General features: G+C 39.2%; 1 protein-coding gene across 1 annotated transcript in view; it reads right to left on the bottom strand.

Moving 5' to 3' along the window:
- Positions 1–11,514, bottom strand: part of WDFY4 (WDFY family member 4) — a 404,997-nt gene that overhangs the window by 370,818 nt on the left and 22,665 nt on the right. The window contains exons 5-7 of the mRNA XM_004716253.2: positions 7,399–7,588; positions 5,676–5,865; positions 2,651–2,808 (exon numbers count right to left, since the gene is read on the bottom strand). Of these exons, the coding sequence (XP_004716310.1) occupies positions 2,651–2,808; positions 5,676–5,865; positions 7,399–7,588 (538 nt within the window). The remainder of the gene's footprint in view (positions 1–2,650; positions 2,809–5,675; positions 5,866–7,398; positions 7,589–11,514) is intronic.

The raw sequence follows: 11,514 nt of genomic DNA on the forward strand, positions 1-11,514 counted from the left end.
CATAACATACATATATACAATTCAGTCATTCAATCATATATTCTCAGGATAGCAGTCATCTGCTTCTTAAGTCAAAGGGCTACAGATCAGTGTGAGGTAAAGCCCATTTCACTTAATGAGGTTTTCCTATCGTGTGCTTCTCCTGTGGTCTATCAGGGATGTTGTGTGCCTCAGAAACACAGTCTAAAGTTCTAGTAGACTATAGCACACATTCTGGGTCACTCAGCCTGGCTAGAGACTGGGTCATCACTCATTCATTGATATCTAGTTCATGGCTACTCATAGTGACTCTATAGGACAGGGTAGAACTGCCCCCTGGGATTGCTGTGACAGTATGGGTGTAGAAAATCATCGCTGGCAGTTTCAAATTGCTGACTTTGCAGTTAGCAGCCCAATGTGAATCCACTACACCACTAAGGCTTCTTCAATTAGGACTATAGGACCAGGCATATCCTCCTCCTTGGGTTCTATATAAGTATTATAAAGGTTTTTTCCTGATGGGAGGTGACTCCTTCCCATTTTCTTTCCAACAAACACGTGATTGCCTTCACTGAGACATACATGCTCCTCCCTTCCCTGCATCTCGATTTCTGGTAAGGTTCATTGATCTCTCTGGTAGGAGTGTCCGTTGTTTGGGGGTGACCTTAGCACGATTTTGTATGACAGCAACTGAATGGCTCTCTCCCTCTTCCTGCATCTTTAAAATTGACCCCGGCTGAGGTGAGATCTCCTCTGTTGAAGTAGTTTTTAAGACAGCACTTTACTTTCAATTAGAGATCACTAAGAGATTAAGAACTTAAAACCAATAGCCAATTGATGGTTCAGATAGAATGGAAGAAAATGTAGAGTAGAACTCAAATTCTTATTGAAACACCCCACACACACACACACACACACACACACACAAGCAGAAACAGTAAAGGACAGAAGACTCCCTGAGACTCTCACACTAAAACACCTTTTAAACCTAAAACTGAGCCTCAATTTGAGCTATCTTTTAGCGAAATAGCAGAGTAGCACACAAATAAGGATATTATACATAAGATCACTTCCTTACTTTAGAACCATCAATAAGAGAGTAAAAAGCCAACAATTACTGAAAGGCAAAGATGAATAGATAAGGGGGCAGAGAAAGTAGAATACTGGAAATGAAACAAATAGAATACAATTAAAGATAATGTTGACATATTGTGATAAATGTAAATAATGTCACTGGATAATTTGTGCACCAAAAAATATGCACTGAATAAATTGATAAATGGGAACTTTATTTGCTATGTAAACTGCTGTGCCTGCACACACAAAAAGAAAAAAACAACTCAATAAAAGGTTACATATGGGGCTCACATATTTTCATTAGACAGCATTGGATTAGAGCAGGGATCAGCAAACTATTGATATGGAAGAGCCAATTTTATCCTTCACAACAATTTTAAAATATTCAAGAGCCATAAATATATTTTTCAAATAAATAAAATCACCATTATTTGAAGAATAATTTCATTTTCATTTACAATTTTAGTTCAGAGTCACCTGTTCATACCTAAAGAGCTGCATATGCTTGCGAGTCACATTTTGCCAACCCCTGAGCTAGTGGGTTGTTTTCAATCAATTAAAGTAAAATGACATTTAAAATTAAGCCAAAGTCAGGTGTTTTTCTAGGAAAGCTGTTAAATAAATATATTGTTCTCTGTGTAGGCCTTCCTAATTAACCCAACACTTACTGAGCCAATTGCTGTGCAGCTTGGGTTCCCATTTATCAATTTATTCAGTGCACATTTTGTGCTGCACAAATTATCCCATGGCATTATTTTTGTTTATCACAATATGTCAACACTCTCTTTAATTGTGTTCTATTTGTTCCTTTTCCAGCACTCTGGGTGTTAAATGGAGACTTGATGGCACTATGAGCTAAGTAGTGAATGGTTAACTGTAAGGTCAGTGGTTCAAGTGCACCATCTGCTCCGCAGGAGAAAGATGAGGCTATCTGTTCCCATAAAGATTTACAGTCTTGGGAAGCCACAGGGGTAGTTCTACCTTGCTCTGGATAACGGTTATGTGAGTTGAAATTGCCTTGATGGCAGTAGATTTGTTTTTGGTTTGGGTTTGGGTTAAAAGAATTTATTGAGAGCAGACACCTACCCTGTTCACACTCAGAAAGCATAAATGAATAATGTTTGAGGTCCTCGATTAATCAGTCAATAGTCAGTATCTCAAAGTGCTGAACAAGTAGTGACTCTGACCCTGGGTGGCTATTGTAGGCCACCTGTTTCCATCATATAAGTAAAAATTACACAGTAAGTCGTACAATAGGACATATTAAGTAGATAATAATGGAGGCTTCCTCTGTTACTTGAGTTTATTATATTTTACTTTATTAAGTAAAAAGTTCTTCTTAGTCTTATCCAAGACAAAAATCTTTGATTGTGTGAGTATCTGGAAAAGTCTGTGGGGAAGATATTTTAAATCTATAGGTAATTTCTTCAAATGTTACAACAGAATTAGACCATATTGATCATTGACAGTTGCAGAATATTGTGTTTGGGCTGGATTTGTATTTTTATGTACAAAGATTTGAGGAAAGAACTGTGTGGTTTCATTTGAACTCAACAATTGTAGCTTGTAGGTCAGAAACACAAGAAGGACCTACCAGGAGCTTCATGATGGAACTTGAAGCCTTCACGTTGGGGGTAGGTGACATTGTCAAACACCTTCAGCTCTGACTGTCCACAAGTTGTCAGCCATATCACCAGCCTGAAAAGCTCCTCCAGGTGGGGATCTTCTTTGCTCTGGGACAGCCCATCGTACCTGTAGGAACAAGGAAACCAGCTTCCTGGATGTATTGGATGAGGCAGCTACATTTGTTGTAGTGTTCACACAGGTGAGCAGCAGCAGTGCAGTTTGGGGACCATAGGAAAGACCCCAACGGTCTCACTGTGGAAGTAACTTAGCATCAGAACACAGATGAATCTATGGAAGCTACAGCATTTGCTCATGGGAAGGATAATTTCCAGAACTGGATGCCCATGCACTGGGCACCAGAATAGCTAGAAACGCCCCAAACAAAATGGGTGACACACTTAAAGAGCTGCAAAGTAGACATCATGGAGGAAACAAGACTTTATCATATTTCTCTACTCTTATTTTAAGGGTTAGTATTGCTTTTATTTTGATCTACATTGCTCTCTCATTGAGGATACTTCTAACTATTGATTGTAGTGCTGCCATTTCAAGATAATAATACATATAGTGTGACAGAACTTTTAGTGCTCTTGCTTTAAGGCACCTTTGCACCCCTTGTTTTTTCTTCTGTCTTCACTGAAATCACACATAGTAGTGCCTGGATACATGAATCAACTATTGAACCAAATAAATATCAAAAACTGCTAATGTATAGGTGGTCTTCTTAGTTACATTAGCAAGGGAAATGGCAGCCAAGACAAATTTAAAGTGTGCAATGGGTTAGTTAATAGCTTTGTGCACAGTCAGCATTGGAGATTTGGCTATCAGTGTTGGTTCTCTCTCTCCTTCAGAAAAATGGAAACATTATTATAAGGTGGAATTCCATCCATCCTGTCCTGCAGATTTTGGAACACACTAACCCAAATATTCAAAATATAATAGGACACCTCAGGTGGATGTGTCTATAGTTTTACCACATGTGGATACCTACATTTGTTCTGAGTCAACAGAGATGTCTTTAGGCCAATGAAATGAGGCCCAATAAAATTCAAGGCCAGTGAAGAGTCTAGACTCTGCATATCACTATGCTGAAATCAGTGAGGTCTAGAGGTAAATAGCAACCCCCTAGAGGAAGGTTTTTCATAGTCAAAGAGCCAGGCCCAAGGGAGCACATGTGGCTGGATCTTTAAGAAGCTTCTATAAGATGAGTTATCACCAAGGAGTTTATCTGCTTTCTGTCCCTGGGCTCTCTCTAACCCAAGGACCCACACTGAGGATGGCATGGTAAATTAAGGTAGAGGTAGTAACTCACAGAATCCAGGTTCAGCAGAAGTATCATGTCACTTAAACTTAACTGTAGCATAATTCTTCTGGGGAACTCTAGGAGATAGCGTAAAGCTATCCTACTCAAGGGAAAATTTACTGGGTATTTGTCCATGTTGTCCTGTCAGTATTGGGTGAAGGACTCTTCTATGGGTTGTTACTTTCTTGTCCCCTCCAGCCCCCACCAAGCAGAACGGAGCAGAGCAGGTTAGAGCAATGCCATACACAGATGGATGTGGGTTCTTACAGATGGAAGTCAAGTTGGTTCATCATGGAGATGGAACATGCCAAGGGGATTTGTATAGCGTTCCAACTGGAATTTGTAAAATTACCACCATGCTTCAGTGAAAAACTGATTATCCAGAAAATCTGGTTGGACATTGTTATTTGATAGCTGTTGGTAGTATTGTGTTGCATTGGGCTGTTAACCACAAGGTTAGCAGTTCAAACCCACCAGCTGCTGTGAGGGAAAAAGACAAGGCTTTCAATCGCCATAAAGAGTTACAATCTCAGAAACCCTGGGGAAGTTCTACCCTGTCCTATAGGGTCTCTATGAGTTGGAACCAACTCAGTGAGGGTGAGTATCAAATCACTGGCCCTTAGTCATAGGAAGTTTCATATTCAATAGAACAGAACACCATTCTCATGATTAGTTACAGATAAGATTATCATGATCCATTGGTTATTCAATGGCTAAATTTTTTGAAGAATAACTATCATATGTATTTACAGACTCCTCTAAAACTGTGTTCACTATCATAGGAACATTCAGCACAGTTATCACAGCTATGTCTTACAATGAATTACATTAGCAACTAGAAATTTCCCAGGTCACCCCCTACGGAGATATATATTTTATAAGACATGCTGAGACAGATTATTATCTGTTTTCTTCCAAAGCCCCTCAATGCTTAAAAGTCTATGTTCTGATGTGGTAGTTACACAATTTCATGTCAACTTGATAAAAGAATGAAGGGTGGAGTCTAGTCTGTCAGCCTCACGATATTTTCTTGTGGGCATGGGTGGCTTAATCATGGAGATTCTGGGAACTCCCTCTCTTCCTCCTTGGAGGCGGGACTCACTCTTTGCTTCACCTTCCTGTTGAGGAGCCATATGGAGCCATGCTAATGGCAGCCAGAGCCCTGGAGATGCTTACACTGCCATTGGATCCACAGGGCTTTCCACCCACCAGCTGGTGATCTTCCTGCATTTGACATCATTGCATGTGCTGTGTGAGTCTGAAGAGGAATTAATGAACTAATATCAGACTGACTCGTGGGCTAATATTGAACTATAAACTTAATCTGCTCTGGGCTGGAATGCTTTATTGATGAATAATTACTTCTTAATACAAAGTTCTCTCTTACACAAATATGAGTGTCTCTGGATTTGTTTCTCTAGTCAACCTGGTCTAACACAGCTAATAACTTTGTTTTCTCCCCTATGAACCATAATTCCTGGTGAAGCAGTTGGGTTTGCTAAACCCAACATCAGCAGTGTGAACCTACCAGCTGTTCCTTGGGAGAAAGATGAGGTTTCTATTCCCATAAAGAACTGCTATCTCAGAAACCCCCGGAGGCAGTTTTAGCTTGTCCTATAGGGTCAATGAGTTGATACCAACCCCATGGCATTGAGTTCGGTTTGTAGTTTTTGAAAGCATATTCACTTACCGAAGCAGCACTTTGAGCAGCAGAGGGTAACCTTCGGCATTCTCAAACTCCAGGAACAAAACTGAAGAGATGGGGTAGGAATCCTTCACGAAACCCAAGATGAGATTGAGAGCCTCGCTCACTTCTGAAATTGGGAACGTGTCCACAAGTTTGGAGAGATTCTGGAGTGAAATCTTAATACAATCCATGGCTGCCAGAGGACAAAAAACAACAACAAAAAACAGCCATTCAGCTCTGAAGCCGTAGCACTCACTTCCAAAATTGAAATTAATGTCAGTTAAATTAGTTGTGACCATGAGTGTCAGAGAAGAACTGTGCATAATCCGTCAGTGAAACTATCACAGAGAACAGCTTTCTCCTCGGTTCCATTTAAACCTCATGCCAGGATTTGAATGAGAATGGATCCAAACCATTTTCTGTTGACTTTTGAATCAGAAAAAGTAGGTTCCCCCATGACACTCCACAGGCAGAGGTGACAACAGGAGATATAGGAAAAAGGAAGGACGTGACTTAGTCCTCTACCCTGAATCCCTGGAATGCAGGCACATACAGGCCTGTTAGGTCATTAGGTGCAAAAAAGAAGACTTTGCAATGAGGGCCTGGCTTCACCAACTGCTTTATGCCCTGAGATGTGTGGCCCACAACTCTTCCTAGGGTGAGACCAGTTATAGGAGAGTCATTTTATTCTCTTTCAGAGGAGGGCCCAGGAAAGGGAAAACCACTGAATGCCTCTAGACAAACAAGTCACAGTAACAGCTTTGGATCCCCAAAAGAGATCAACTAGTTAGCACAAGGCACAAATTGCTGTATTCTCAAGTGAAATATGAACTAGTGGAGCCAGAGAAATGTTACAGAGTTATGGGATGCAACAAGCCTGCCAAACATCCTTGCCTACCCTACACTGGGCCAACAGCTGAGAGGATGTCAATATTTATTCTTGAGATTCTATGATCTTCAACAGTCTCCATAATTCTCAGCATTACCTGAGGCCCTGCGAAGGCAGATGATGGGAAGGGTAGTCCCTGGTATTGCTAACAGAACTGAATTTCTAAGTGTCTTGCCTATGGCCAAATCTAAGTCAGGATAATACTAACACCTATGGGCAGTTACCATGTACCAAGCATCGCCAAAGCATTTAATCATCCCAACAATCCAATCAGATCATCAATATTATTACTCTGACTTGATAGATGAAAGGATAGGAAATTAAATGTCCAAGGCCACTCAGCTATGCAGAGCAGAGCTGAGCCCACACCCAGGATGATGCAGAGAACATGGCTTTAAGTGCTGCCTATGTTGTCCCTGAGTAAAACCTGAGGCACCTGGATCAGAAATCTATATGCTACTCCACTACTCCTAATCTCATATTTCTCTGTTGAAAAATGGCACTAGTATGCATCTCAAAGAAAGCAATAAACTAAGAAATGGGCCCACCACCCTATTTTGTAGTAGCCATTCAATAAGTGAATTTTCCCTTCCCTTCCCTCTTCCAATGAAGAGATAGACAATAAACTCCTTTTTAATGGAAGGAACATGCAGTGTAGGGTTGTCTACAGGATATAATTGGACATCAGAATAAACAGGGCACCCTATTCATTCATTTCTCTTCTAGTCCCAGAAAAAACTCTCCACTGGTACTGTGAGACAATTCCAGAGTTTCACAGAAAGTGAGCTCATTCTTTCCCCGAGAGTTCAGCCCACACCCAGTCTCCTTTGGACATACCCTGCAGGTACTTGATGACGCTGAGGTTCTGGGTTTTGGAGATCTCCCTTAACACACAGAAGGTAGGCTCTTTCCAAAAGCAGCAGCTCTGTTCCCGAAGACAGGTCGTGGCAATCAGAAGAGAGTGAAGCTCATTTCCTGAGACAAGTCCTTCTAGACTCTGAGAATCACTATAAATGTTGAGCAACAACTGGGGAAAAGGAAGAGACACCAAGAAGAGGCTGGTTAGGAAACTGCGTTTCTGTGTTGGATATATTCCTACTTCCCCGAAGCAGCAATGGCTACGCCTCAGCAGGAGTGACACCAGGCCAGCATGGTGCACAGGTGTTACCGGACTTGTGGTTTAAGTCTGAACTCATAATCCTGTATAAAGAGTTGTAACCCTTTTCAAGTCAGAAGAACATAAAAGTAACTTTGATTTTCCTTTATACAGAAAAGCAGCAAAAATCAAATCTTAATTAAAATACAGAGATTATAAAACACACATGGTATTTTTTTTAAAAAGGGATGCATTCCGATTTCTCTGGTTGACACCCAAACTCTACTACTACATCCTTCCCATTATCCTATAACCTTCTGTTACAGACTGCATTGAAAATCCTAAATATTTATGTCAGGTACATGTGAATGTGATTTTGCTGGAGAATGAGGTCTTTGAAGAAGTTATTAGTTGACATGAGGTCAGACCACAAGAGGGTGAGTACTTATCCTCTCTGAGTGGTTTTCGTATAGAAGAGGAGAGAGACACAAAAGAAGCAAGGCCATTTGAAAATGGATCTCAACCCTAAGAAACCTGGAGCTACCAGAATCAAAGAGACCAGGAAGAATTCTCCTTTATGGTATTCAAAGACAACATGGCCCAGTCAACACCCTGAATTTAGATGTCTACTCTCTAGAACTGTGAAACAATAAATATCAGTTCCAGTGAGCAAATGGGTTGCTTACCTCCACAGACACAGTCCACTGATACAGCCTTCTAATGTCTACCAGAGGGATTTCCATCACTTTTTCTCAAAGGCACATGGCTTAAAAACTCCTGCAGCCACACTTAGGTTAAAATTTAGCACCCTGTCTTTTGATCTCCTTTATAATCCATTAAAATTTTCTCTAGTTTTTAATATTTTGTTCTATTTTCAATTGAAGTTTTTATATGTTTTACTTTATTATTCTTGTTAGTGTTTGCTTGTTTGTTTGTTTTTAAAGTGTCTTGGTATATATTAAATCAAGGATAGGAAAATATATAGAGATAGTAACTGGATTAATGTTTTCTTTGGGGTAAGGCAGAGGAAGTTGCGGGGAAATAGGGGACTAATAACAATGAGTACATGAAGGAACCAAATATTCTAAACTGATTGTGGTGATGATTGTACAACTCTTCTTGATTTGATTGAACTATTGAATTGTATAATATGTAAACTATATGACCATAAATGCCCATAAAAAGTTGAAAGAAAATAAATAATTTTTTAATAAAAAGTAACTACTTACTTTTAATAAAGCATTTTATTTAAAATTCATGTTTTTTTATTTTGAAAATTGTTTACTTTCTTTAGAAGATCACAGAGCTATTAAAGTCAAAATCTTCTCTTTTCCTGGACCAGTTTTTGCTGAATAGATGACATCAGATTTTGGTCACATAACACCTAAGTTGTGATACACACATTTTGACATGAGTCAAATCAAATTAAAACTAGAAACCAAGTTCTAAGACTTAAAAAAAAAAAGACAAGGAAGAAAGGTAAGGCCAAAGTGGATTTCAAAAGAGACTCTGACACTTGAGAATCTAAAATAAATAAAAGAAATGAAGAAGTAAAAGAGCTGAACAGAAAATTTCAAAGGACAGCTCAGTAAGGCAAAGTATTATAATGAAAGGTACAAAATCCTATGGTTAGAAGTCCCAAAAGAAGAACACATTCAACATACACCAAACTTAAGGAACTGACTGAAGAAAAATGCCAATCCATGGGTTGCAGTATTGAAAGAGTCTATAGCCAAAATATTAAACAATTCAGGAAGCATCAAAAGAAGATGGAAGGAAGGCACAGAATCATAGTACCATAAAGAACTGGTCAGCACACAACCAATTCCAGAAGTAGCATATGATCAAAAACCAATAATACTAAAGCTAAAAATCCAAGCTATACTGAAGGCACCAGTCAAGAACAAGCCTCCAGGAATTCATGGAGTGCCAATAGAAATGTTTCACCAAGCTGAAGAAGAACTAGTAGCACTCATATATCTATGCCAATAAATCTAGAAGACAACTACCTGAACAACCGGAAAGAAGAGATTCATATATAAACCCATTTCCAAAGGAATGCAGAAATTGTCAAACAATATTAATATCACATGTGCAGAAAATTTTGCTGAAAAAAATTCAACAGCAGTTGCACTAAAAGAAGTTGCACTAGAAGGTAGCATTATTGTTGGAGAAAGGTTTATTAACAATCTGCAATAAGCAGCTGACACAACTTTGCTGAAATCCAGGAGGATTTAAAGCAGTTGTTGATGAAAATTATAAGTATTCCAGCCACCAGTATGTACTACAACTCAAAAAAACTAAAACTCAACTGGAATAATACATAATATAATAAATAGAAAATAGATCGATATGGTCAAGGATTCGATTTTACTTGAATCCATTCCTCATGGAAGCAGCAGTCAAGAAATCAAATGGCATATTGCATTGGGTAAATATGCTGCATAAAACCTCTTTATGGTTTCTGGGCACTGGGTCCGTCCCAGGCGCTTAGGGAAGGTCACTCTGTGGGCCAATTGTGTCCATGGCCATTTGTCAATTCTTCCTTCAAGGCCAGTGCTGCCTTGGAAACAGGAGCTGGAATGAACATCCTCACAACAGAGGTCCTGGGGCAGTAACCTCAGCAACAGCCCTGAAATAGTAACAAATGAGGATGGAATGCCCCAAACCAGAGATACTCCAGTGTCATCCAGCCAACCAGTTTCTCCAAATCTGCACCATAGGGTGAGTGTATCGGGGTGTAAGGGAGGGTGGAAATGAAGCATAGATCAAGGGAAGCCATTCTTAAGTTCTTTCTCAGTGTGGAGCCTCAGCCAGCAGTACCAGCAGGGAGGCAGTCTCTCAGAACACATTCTAATTACTTAGCACCGATGAGCAGAAAGACAAAAACAAACTTTCGAAGGAACTGTGAGAGACATGGAAGTGTGTGAATCTCCAGAGAAGTGGACGTTTATGTTTTCTGTTTATGCACCAATGAAAGACAAACTTAATATTTCAGGCACTTATTGCTATGAAATTCTTGAGAAAGAAACCCCAAAACTAGTCTTAAGGATTCTCTTTAAGATGAAGGAAAATATGGGAATTTTTTTTGAAGAATTCAGAAAAACAATAGAAGATCAAAACAAGAAATTTAATAGATAGAAACCTTAATAAAACGCAATTAGCAATCCTGAAGTTTAATAATAAAATAACAGAAACGAAAAGCTCCTTCAAAGAATACAGAAGTAGAATCAAAACAGTGGAAGGAAGAATTAGTGAACTAACTAGAAGACAAAGACTCTGAGATTACTGCTTGAAGACTAAGTGGGAAAAATTGAACAAGGCATAAGAGTTCTGTGGGACAACACAAAGAGAAATAATATATACATAATAAAAATAATAATAATAATATACACATAATAGGAATTCCAAAAAGAGAAGCGAGGAAATGAAGTCCAGAAGATATTTTTGAAAAAAATAACCACAGTAATTTCACAAATATGAAAAATGAGATTATTATGCAAAATAATCAATGAATTACATATAGGTTAAACCCAAAGAGAAGCACCCCAAGACATATAATAATGAAAATTATCAGGGACAAAGATGAAGATTTTTGAGAACAGCATGAGAAAAGGGAAATGTCCCTTACAAAGGAGCATCAATAAGATTAAGTGCTGGTGGGAAGAACTGGAGGAAATCATGCTAAGTGAAGTAAGTCAAGCACAAAAGGACAAGTACAGCATGAGTCCATTAAAAAAATGCAAAAGGGGCCTAGGGAAAAAGCTACCTTACACAAACATTCCTGGGGTGAGGACCAAGTAGTAGGTAGTATGGCAGGGATCAGACCAAATCCAGGGATACACATGGTAGCCAAC

The sequence above is a fragment of the Echinops telfairi genome, unplaced genomic scaffold, assembly GCF_000313985.2.
Source record: "Echinops telfairi isolate 266 unplaced genomic scaffold, ASM31398v2 ScPeMD7_7465;HRSCAF=8503, whole genome shotgun sequence".
Taxonomy (NCBI): Eukaryota; Metazoa; Chordata; class Mammalia; order Afrosoricida; family Tenrecidae; genus Echinops; species Echinops telfairi.